An 11,330-nucleotide genomic window follows, 5' to 3' on the forward strand; every position below is an offset into this window, starting at 1 on the left:
ACGTCAAACATTAAAGCTCTAGTGCGCAGGCCCCAATCCTGGCCGGGGCTAGGAAACCTTCTACAGCCGAGCTGACGCACAGGCCCACGTGGCAAGCGGGACATGAGGGCGGGGAGGAGCCTAGGAGCTTGGAGGGCGGAGCGCGGGAGAGAGTCACGTGCCCAGTGCTCGGCGCTCGGGCGTGGGGCGTGGCCGCGTAGGTCGGCGCAGGCGCTGAGGCCGCAGCGCGGGGCGGGGCGGGCCTGCTGAGAGCCGGGGTTACGGGGCTGTCTACTGAGGCGGTACTGGCGGTTTATGGACTCTTTCCATTTCCTTTCCTTTTCCCCGTCTTCTCAGTGTGATTTTCTTGGTGAGTTACTGGAGGAGAAAGAAAGGAAAAGTAGAGACCAATCTGTTTCCATCGCATGCGTTTCTCCCATCGATCCTTCTTTCCGCTACTCAATTGTAATCTCTGCGCTATTCTACCTGCTGTTTCCGTCTGAGTCTTCTCAGACCCCTCCCTCCCTGCGGAACCCTGCCCACCACCTGTGCAAGTGCACGCCCGCCCTCCCGCGTTCACCTGCTCCTTCCACCTGTGACGCCCTTACCCTCCCCCTTGGCCCTCTGCTCTTTCCTGCGCTACCTGGTGAGCTCTCCGCCCCCATTACCCTCTGGGGGGGCCCTTCCCTCTCCTGTTGCTTTCTGCAGACCTGTGCGTGAGCAGCGTCGCCTGGACCAGCGAGCAAAGTTGTATTTCAGTGAAGCAATTTATAAAAAACAGTGATGGGCTAGATTAAGTGTTTGTGCAGATATCTAGTGTAAATTGTACTATAATGTACATTAGCAAATTAGGCGTTTTTTGCTAATGATTATTTTAATATATTTAAATAAAAATGGCTATCGATAGTGATATAAATAAGACAGTTTGAAAGGACAATAAGCCCTTCATAAAAGTAACATTTTTATAGTATTGAAAGAGTACTTGAAAATCTTTTCAATCAAATACTTGAGGCTATTTGGTATGAACCATTAACAACAGGACTAACAATCTAACAACAGGAAAAGCTTAGTCGGATTTGATAGCAATTTAAAAACAAAGATAAGTGATGAACTTGTAAAATGGCTGTAAGATCTTTGTGATTACACTGTGGACTTACACTATGTGCTCCTTCCACCAGCTCTCCTTGTCTGTTTCCTGGGAGGTAGGGGACTAACTGAAGGCCTCTTAGGTTTTGGGGTCTGTAGTCAGAAACAGCAGACCTTTTCTTCCCCTTGGCTGGTATATCCCTAGTACATTTCCATCTTACGGTTGCCATAAAAGTGCAGTAAATTTAAAGAATTTTTGAAAACATCAGAACACTCTTCTTTATAAGATAATGAGCTAGATATAGAGAGTCACTTTTCTGAGAAATTTTAAAAAGAAATTGTATTAATATTAATTTAGAATGATGAGCATACTCATGGCATAGACTTTCTTTTAGAAGATTCTTGGATTACAGCCAGTTCTCATGAAATAATTTTTGAAGTGGTCTGTCTTGTGTTTTGGAAAGGCATATAATAGCAAGCAAATCTTTTAAATTTATAGCAAATAATACATAGTTTTGGTTAAACAGGGTTTTAAGAGTCCACAGATTTGAAAACTAGATAATTCTATAGTAAATTAAAAAATTTTTATGATTTGGAAGTACAAATTGATACGTTAGAATATAATTTTAGTTGATTAACATATAATGATAAACTTAAGATACTGTTAAAAGGTTGCTGAAAACTAGTATGTACTTGTTTAAATACGTAAGCATATTAGCATTCATAGGAAAAATTTTAGTGTTTTCTATAATTTTTCCTTTTGAAATCTTTAATTTTGGTCAGCTTTTGACAGTAAAATTGTTATATCTTGTGCCTGAGGTCATACAGTACTTGAATTCATATGTACAGGTGGACATTCTGGATTTATTTCTTAAAGCTATCATGCTGACACACCCTTTTTGTTTACCTATTTGAATATAAAATGTCTTTTATATTTATGAAGGATCCACTGGAATTAGTGGTTCAAAAAAGTTCCTCTATAAAATGTGATTAATAGAGAAACTCATTTAAAAATTGCTAACTTGAGGAGCTAGGTTTGTAGCTCAGTGGTACATATCTTGCCTACCATCTATGAGGCCCTGGGTTGGATCCCTGGCACTAAAAAAAGAAAAGAAAAGAAAAAAACTAACATGTAATGGAGTTGTGTGGAAATCTGTGGAATAAGGAATGTAAAGTATTTTTGTGGAGCACTTGCTTGACCAAAAAATATTCAGAATTAGCAATACAGTGAAACCTGATTATTGATGTCCAAAGTATTTGTTTTGTTTTGTATTTTGCAATACTGAGGTTTGAACCCATGGTCTCAATACATGCTAGGCAAACACTACCACTGAGCTACATCCCCAGTCCTTTTGATTTTATTAAAATAAACTTAGGGTCTTACTTAGTTCCCAGGCTGGCCTTGAGTTTGTGATACTCCTGCTTCAGCCTTCTGAATAGCTAAGATATTTGCTTTTCACTAGTTTTTGATTTTGACTCTTATATGATTGCCTTCCATTTCAGTTCAGGTAGTTTTGCCCTTTGAAGAAAAATTGCTTATTCATGATCACTATAATGAAGAACATATTAAAATATTAATAAGTGAAAAGATTTAATAAAATCATTTTGAATAAAAGAAAAATGATCTACTGTTGATCCTCACTATTCACAAATTCTATATTTTTGATCTGCTAGCTGAAATATATTTGTAACTGCCACATTGACACTTGAGTACCACTTTTATAGACATTCCTGGACAAATGCAAAGCAATGAAAATTTTGAGTAGTGTCACATGCGTGTTCCTAGCTGAGGTCAAACAAGGTGATGCTGCCTTCTTGTTTTAGTTCTTGTGTTATAAACAAATATCTTTTTCACATTCTATTTAGTGCCACATTTTCCACGTTTTTGTGTGTTAGTGAGTGACTTTGCTGATTAAATGGTCCCTAAGCTGAAGTGCTGTGTAGTGTTCCTAGGTGCAAGAAGGCTGTTGTGATGTGCCTTACAGAGAAAACAGTTTTGTGTGATTAGCTTCATTCAGGCTTGAGTTACAGTGCTATTGACTGAGTTCACAGTAAGAGATGAACAGTATAAATGTCTTTAAGTGGAAACACACATAAAGGTTACATGTTAATGGGTTAGCAAGAATCTTGTACCCAGAGGCTCAAAGGAACCTAACCCTGTATTTCCTCTGGGAATAATGGTTCAGTAGTCAACAACAGTAAAGACTTTATTGGACATAATTACCATGGATAATGAGAATCAATAGTATTACCTCTTAAGTAAAAATCCAGTTTACAGAATGTTATATGTGGGGGCATTATTCCATATTCTTTTGTCTTGGTTAGCTTAAAATAGACTTGAGTATAAAGGTTCTAAAATTAATTTATGGCTAGATGTTACAAAATCAAATTTGGTGTGTAACTTAAAATACAATTCATCTTTATTTTTCTTTAGAAATGGTAATGTTCGTCCTATGTTGTAGCACTTAACTGCCTTCAGCTAATCTAAGGAAGATTTGTAGTAAAAGAATATTGATACAGAATTTATAAATTGAACTGTAATCATTTTCTCTCTTTAATTCATATCCATTTTGCTCCCCCAGACTCTTTTGAAAAAGGGAAATGAGATAAAATAAAAAATGAGAGGGTATAGGGGAAGTAAGAAAAAGGCAGATTGCAAAAGGTAAAGTTAACACATGTAATGTTTGCCTTATAATCTTCTCATAATGAAGTTGATGTTAAGCATTGTAGCAACCAGCATAAAGTGGAAGATAAAAGATTCAAGTTACTCAGGTAATGCACAATAATTCCTGATACAGAGATCAAAAAGAAAGTTATGAATTGCAAACACAAAGGCAGACACTCTGCAATGTTTTAAGCAGAAACTTCTTGAATGGGAGGTTAATCAGGCTGTTTAACACAGTGCCCTTATAGCATGTAGTACTAAAGTGTACAGTTCTCTCTGGATTATTCAAGGGAAAGGATCAGACTCCGCATAGCAAAATAGTTGTAGAATTTTATGATACTGAATGCAGTTATGTTTAACTTGAAATTTTTTCTCTTATAGATTTCATTTTTTTTTTTTTTTTTGCAGAAATCACCTTTGCTCCAGAATCAACAAACTTGTCGTCTAAGATTGGTTCCTGTGTATCCCATGTTTATAAGTCAGTGGAGTCAAGCCCTAAACACACAAGCTGAAAAATCAAATAAGGGAATGAATTCTTTCTTTTGACAGTTTACTTGTAAGTTAAATTCAAAATTAGCTTAAATTGTTTAAACATTAAATCACCAATTTAGCTTAATCAGTAGTACATGATTAAAAGTTTTCAGAACATATTTAAACATACCCTTTAATATTTGGCGTGACTTAGTCACATATTAGTTATAATTAGAGAACATGTGAAAAGCCCTCACTATAAAGTTACTTCAATTTGAGTGACTATTGCAATAATTATTAAATTGCATTTTGCATGTCAAAAAAAAATTGACTTATCTAGCCTACTCACCACTGAGTATATTTCCAAAGACAGGAACTTGATCAGTATGGAGAATTGTAGAGGATCTTTAGAGGCCAGAATAATTTTTTCCTTTCATCATTGGAAACCTCCCTGAATTTCTTGGCTGTCTTCTCTGGAGTCTGGAATTTGAGTTAAGTCTTGCCACTAATGATGTTATAGGAATAGAAATAAAAACAATGGGCCCATATAGATAAGGTTATAGACATAATCTTTGACTTTATGATGATTATTACTTTTTCTTAGCTATTTGCATATTATACCTTTCACTTTGGCTTTTTTAAGGCCTTCATATGAATAATATGTAGGTATTATTCTTAATATGCATGTAAAAAGCACACAGGAAAGAAAATGTCATACATTTGTCTGTAGTTTAGAAAATTACTTAAGCATTTTATAAGCAAATATGTTCTTTTATTCTAGTTTTCTGCTGTGAATTCTATAATAAGAACTTGATAAGTAACATGATAATCCATCAACCTGTTCATATAACTAGAGAAATTGAATATAAAGAATATTGTTCATCTTTGTGATTAAAAGTTATTAGTACTCCAACCCCAAATTCTCTTTGCATCTGTTATAAAATATATAAACCAATAAACCATAAAGCAGTTTTTATTACAGTATTCCATAAAAGTACACACTGATTTGATTTAGTATATATTTTTAAAACATCTGATGTGACATTTCTGACTGAGTTTTCTGTTTATAGTTACTTTTTGTGGTTCTGGGAATCATACTTATTTTTTGAGTTTTTTTCCCAAGCGTTTTGAGATTGGAAAAGATACTGTTAAAAAGAGTAATATATAATATATGGGCTATTTTTTTTTAAGTGTCCCATACACTTGGAAGACTTTTAAACAGTTTATGTATAGTGGGCATGGTTATATTCAAACCTATCAGTATTTTAATAGTTTGTTGATCTTGTAACCAATTGTCTCTTTTATTTTTATGTCTTTAAAAGGGCTAAACTCAATTATTAAATTGGCTCAGACAGAAAAGCGAAGAGAATGCTCCGTTTTAACCGATATCAGCATCTGAAACAGATAACACAAAAATGTGTTTCTAATATACATGTTAAAACAGATAAATGTACACCACTATTTCCTTCAAGAACCTTTGCACTCACAGAATTAAGGAAGTCATGGTGTTCAACCCACTCTCTTTTGGGAGACAAAAATATTATCCTAATGGGACCTCCTGGTGCTGGAAAAACAACAGTAGGCAAAATAATAGGGCAGAAACTAGGTCGTTGTGTCATAGATGTGGATAATGATATTCTTGAAAAAACTTGGAATATGAGTGTGTCTGAAAAATTACAGGATGTTGGCAATGAGCAATTTTTAGAAGAGGAAGGAAAAGCTGTGTTAAACTTCTCTGCATCTGGAAGTGTGATTTCCCTCACTGGGTCCAATCCCATGCATGATGCTAGCATGTGGCATCTAAAGAAAAATGGCATAATTGTATACCTGGATGTACCCCTAATGGATATAATTAGCCGTCTAAAATTAATGAAGATAAATAGAATTGTAGGTCAGAATTCTGGAACATCTATGAAAGAGTTACTTAAGTTTAGGAAACAGTATTATAAGAAGTGGTATGATGCTCGAGTTCTTTGTGAAAGTGGGGCTTCCCCAGAGGTGATAGCTGACAAAGTGCTGAATGAAGTTAAAAGGTACCAAGATGTGGACTCAGAAACATTCATTTCAACAAGGCATGTTTGTCCTAAAGACTGTGAACAGAAGCTTTCAACAAAATTCTTTAGCGAAGCTGTGACTGAGGGCTTAGCTTCTGATGGTGGACTGTTTGTTCCTGAGAAGGAGTTCCCAAAATTAAGCTGTGGGGAGTGGAAAAACCTAGTAGGAGCAACTTATGTAGAAAGAGCACAGATACTGTTGGAAAGGTGTATACATCCTGCAGACATACCTGCTGCCAGATTGGGAGAAATGATTGAAACTGCTTATGGGGAAAACTTTGCCTGCTCAAAAATTGCTCCTGTCAGGCACCTTTCAGGCAACCAGTTCATCCTGGAGTTGTTTCATGGGCCAACAGGATCATTTAAGGATTTATCTTTACAGCTTATGCCTCATATTTTTGCACACTGCATTCCACCAAGTTGCAATTATATGATACTTGTAGCTACTTCAGGAGACACAGGGAGTGCAGTCTTAAATGGTTTTAGTCATCTTAGTAAGAATGAGAAGCAAAGAATAGCTGTGATCACATTTTTTCCTGAGAATGGAGTAAGTGATTTTCAGAAAGCACAAATAGTTGGCAGTCAGAGAGAAAATGCATGGGCAGTGGGTGTCAAGTCAGATTTTGATTTTTGCCAGACAGCTATAAAAAGAATTTTTAAAGATTCTGATTTCACTGGCTTTCTTACTGTGGAATATGGAACAATATTAAGTTCAGCTAATTCCATAAACTGGGGCCGACTGCTTCCTCAGGTAGTTTACCATGCTTCTGCCTATCTTGATCTCGTTAGCCAAGGATTTATTTCTTTTGGAAGCCCAGTAGATGTCTGTATTCCCACAGGAAACTTTGGAAACATATTAGCAGCAGTGTATGCCAAGATGATGGGAATCCCTATTCGAAAATTTATCTGTGCCTCCAATCAGAACCATGTTTTGACCGATTTTATAAAAACAGGACATTATGATCTAAGGGAAAGAAAATTAGCTCAAACTTTTTCACCATCAATAGATATTCTCAAATCCTCAAACCTGGAGCGACATTTACACTTGATGGCTAATAAAGATGGGCAATTAATGACAAAATTATTTAATCAGTTAGAAAATCACCATCACTTCCAAATTGAAAAGATTCTAGTTGAGAAACTTCAGCAGGATTTTGTAGCTGACTGGTGCTCTGAAGGAGAGTGCCTAGCAGCTATTAATTCTACCTATAATGCTTCAGGATATATTTTGGATCCACACACTGCTGTTGCAAAAGTGGTTGCAGACAGAATGCAAGACAAAACTTGCCCAGTGATTGTCTCATCTACAGCTCATTACTCAAAGTTTGCACCTGCTATTATGCAGGCTTTAAAGATAAAAGAAATCAACCAAACTTCATCAAGTCAGCTTTATTTATTGGGTTCATACAATGCATTACCTCCACTACATGAAGCTTTACTAGAGAGAACAAAACAGCAAGAGAAGATGGAATATCACGTTTGTTCAGCTGATATAAATGCCCTGAAGAGTCATGTGGAAAAACTAATCCAAAATCAACTCATAGGAAGGTTTTCTGAGTAGAATATTTTTTTTTCCGGGTGATAAGTATGCAATAATAAATCTCAAAAGTTGATTTGGAGTACAACAGCATTTGTTTCTATGTAAATGTATACGTATATATGTGTATATATTTATCTTAATTTTTGGAACTTCAGTAGCCTAATTTCCAGGACAGATCATTATACCTACATATACCTCCTTCAGTCCTTAATCTAGAAGTGACAAATGGTGGCAAAGTACATGGAACCTTCTGCTATCATATGCTTTGCTTTGTGCTCTTGAGGGCTGTGTCAGTTTCTGCTCCCTCATCTCCACTTTTTAAATGGACCAAAGTGTATTCAGTTTTGCAATTAAAAATATTTAAGCACAATTGTTAAGTACTATGCTTGTAACAATTTACTATTTCTCTTTTGGCTAGAAAGTTTTTATTGCTCAAAATAGCTAACTTGTTTGGAGGAATTAGTAAATTCATCTATAAAGGTTAAGGCCAGTATTTTAAATCATTTTTAAACTCAATTTTGAACTAGAATTAATTGTGTGTTTCCTACAATTATCTAATTATATTAGATAAGTGCTCTGCCCTTCACTCCCCTTTGACTGTTTAACTATAAACAGTCAAAGGGGAGTGAAGGGCAGAAGGAGGATGAAATTTGAAAGCAAGACAGTATTTAAATCCAGGATGTAACAGTCAACAGAAGAACTTAGAAGTGGATATAGAAATAAAATTACCTATTTCAAGAGGTCAGTTCTCCAAAATTGTTAATAAAGGTATAGGTATTGTTATAGACAGCAGCTTTCCCATATTATTGGAATCCATTTCTATATAATTGATCTATTAACTCTTCAATAAAGTGTTTTGTTTTCTGTGTTTTTCTTGTTTTGTGGCAGCTACACAAAACACTAACACACATTTAATTTGCATTACTATGTAGTGACAATAGATTTTAACTAAGATTTATATTTGCAAATTTACTGGATATTTTATTTCTGAATTAAATATTGTCACTGAAAGGATCCATTTGTGTATGGGCTACTCTCAACCACAAGATGGCATGCCTAACATAATTTGTCTTTGTGATAACAATTCTGCCTCATTTTCTGGGAGAACCACCTCCATGAGGAAATGATATTTAAAAGTTGTAATGATGAAGAAGTTCACCAGGAGCAGTTTTTAGAAAGTGTTAAATTATGTTAACATCAGATCTCTGACTTTACTTCTGAAATGGAAATTATAAAGCCAAAAATAGAAAACCAGCAAAATAATGGAAGTTTCAAAGTTCTGCACATATTCATGTTAGTGTTTTCCCCCCCACACCTTTTATTTTTTTATTTTTTTTCTGGTGGTACTGAGAATTGAAACCCAGAACCTGGCACACACTAGGTAAGCACTCTACCACAGAGCTCTATCCCCAGCTTTTTTAGACAAGCTCTCACCAAGTTGCCAAGACCGACTTTGCATTTGTGATCCTTCTACTTCAAACTTCTCAGTAGCTGGGATTTGCACCACCACTTCTATGTGTATTCATTACTTTATAATTTAAGGATATTTGTTTCAGTAGATGATATGTTTAGAATATGAATTTGAATGTTCACTGTGTGTGTGTGAGAATGCTCTATTTTTCTGGAAGTGGGAATGACAGTGAAAAAAAGCATGATTTTTTGCTGTGAAGAACTGTAGTTAACAAGAGACCACAAACATGGAGTCATGTGCGACACTAGACTTACTGCAAGATGATACCTGAATAAGTGAAAATTGAGTAGTACTGCCAATTGTTAACAAAATTTAAAGGAAAGGATTGTTAAGGAATGATCAGAAAAGGTTTCATGGAGGACATTCTGAGATGAGGCTTGAAATGGGAAGATTTTCTAGGTGAAGAAAGAGGGAAACATTCTAGACGAAGGCCATGTTAGCAGGGAAGGTGAAATGGTAAAGCCCACCAGCATTTATTTGTGGTTAGTTTGCTTTTTCACTCTTCAAAATGGTCATTTCATGTCTCCACTTTTTCTTGAAACTCTGTCCTTCCACTTTCAGCCAATAACCTTTCTTCATTTCAGAGGAAAAAGTTATCGTGCATAACATCTCTTAGCCTCCCCACATCAAGTGTATAAATCTGCTATACTCATTAGCATCCTTTCCTCCTTCCCTTCAATGAATTTGGTAGCAATCCTCCTCCTTTTAAAGAGCAGTCTCTCAGATGTGCCTTGTAACTTGTTCCCTTCAACTCAGATTATTTGCTTCAGCAGTTATCTTCTCTTCAACGTCTCCCATCAAGTGGAACCTTCCTGTGGCTTTTAGATGCTCTCTACATTAAGAGCAAAACTTCTCAACACCCACATTTCTTCCATCTATTTTTCTTTATGCCCCAACCAAAATTAAGCTCTTCAAAGAGTTGTCTACATACAGGGTTTCCATTTTCTTCTTATTTCTTCCACAGTGCATAAAATGTGAACAGTTTAAAGATGAATAATAAATACCTAAGTACTCACCACCTCCTGAGCAATGAAGAATAGAACATCACTCAGACATTTGGTTCCTGCTGTGGTTTCTCTTTGATTACATTCACTTTCCTCCTCCAGAGTTAACCACTATCTAAATTGAATCATTCATTTTTTAAAAAGTAGTTTTATTTTGTTTTAGTTTTGACTCTCTGAATTTTATCTAAATGGAATCATACTGTATGCATGATTTTGGGACCTTTATTTTTACTCAGAAATTTTCATTCGATAAGATGAATCATGCCATGGTTCATTGATTTTTGTTTTTAAATAATAATCTGTTGTGTGAATGTCACTACCTATTTCCCAGTTAGTGGGCATTTTGTCTAATTTGTATCTTTTAAAGATGAACTTTCGTAAAATTTGTGTTGAAGGTTAGTGAGTATGGACTTTCAATCATTTGCAATTCTTTTAATAACAGGTAAAACTAGTTTTCAGATCTTGACATTATTAAAAATATGGGTTATTTATGAAATGAGTCATCAATTTTCAGTCTGTGGTTATAATTGTAACTTTTACTATCTTTGAAATTATTTTACAGTATCAAATGCAGTGAATTTGTAAGATTTTTGAGAAACATGAAAATTTTAATTACGTATTTTCGAAATCAAAATATTTCAATCAAAATAGAGTTAAGACAATAAATTGTACAAGATTTCGGAGTTTAATTGCAATTCATTTTCAGAAATAATCATGGATGACATTGATTCTCTCAATCCATTAAATCATTTATAAACATTTTATAATTCAGACTACTTAATGTAAGTTTTAAAAAAGTAACTTTTCATGTGAACATGAAAATATTATATTGTTTTTGTCTCCATCCAGGAAAATAAATAAAATCTACATATGAAATAGTTATTTGTGTGGTCCCCTTCTGTGCACTCCAACCACTAAAATCATTAATTTTGTCTCTTTAAAACTTGAAAAACAAATAGATTCCTTCAAAAACAGACTTTTTCAACTCAAGGAAGCAAAGCCAAGAAAGTTGCCAATGTCATGGTCGAAGTCAAACCAAGCAATATTTTGATCCAAGTTC

The 11,330-nt window shown here is 35.2% G+C and overlaps 1 protein-coding gene across 3 annotated transcripts; it reads left to right on the forward strand.

Annotated features, from left to right (window-relative positions):
- The first annotated feature begins 215 nt into the window (after nucleotides 1–215).
- THNSL1 (threonine synthase like 1) lies at nucleotides 216–11,114 on the forward strand. Of its 3 annotated transcripts, none has more exons than XM_081297450.1 (4): nucleotides 216–349; nucleotides 4,139–4,286; nucleotides 4,571–4,692; nucleotides 5,524–11,114. In XM_081297450.1, the coding sequence occupies exon 4, from the start codon at nucleotides 5,570–5,572 to the stop codon at nucleotides 7,814–7,816; it is 2,247 nt and encodes a 748-aa protein (XP_081153576.1). In that variant the 5' UTR covers nucleotides 216–349; nucleotides 4,139–4,286; nucleotides 4,571–4,692; nucleotides 5,524–5,569; the 3' UTR covers nucleotides 7,817–11,114. The 3 variants fall into 3 exon arrangements, with proteins under 3 accessions (XP_081153576.1, XP_081153577.1, XP_081153575.1); XM_081297451.1 differs by having other exon boundaries at nucleotides 4,575–4,692; XM_081297449.1 differs by lacking the exon at nucleotides 4,571–4,692.
- The last annotated feature ends 216 nt before the right edge of the window (nucleotides 11,115–11,330 follow it).

The sequence above is a fragment of the Spermophilus citellus genome, assembly GCF_964194105.1.
Source record: "Spermophilus citellus genome assembly, chromosome: 6".
NCBI classification, from domain to species: domain Eukaryota; kingdom Metazoa; phylum Chordata; class Mammalia; order Rodentia; family Sciuridae; genus Spermophilus; species Spermophilus citellus.

Excerpts from the sequence above, each read along its gene's own strand:
- THNSL1 (XM_081297450.1), top strand. The coding sequence starts at position 5,570 with ATGCTCCGTTTTAACCGATATCAGCATCTGAAACAGATAACACAAAAA.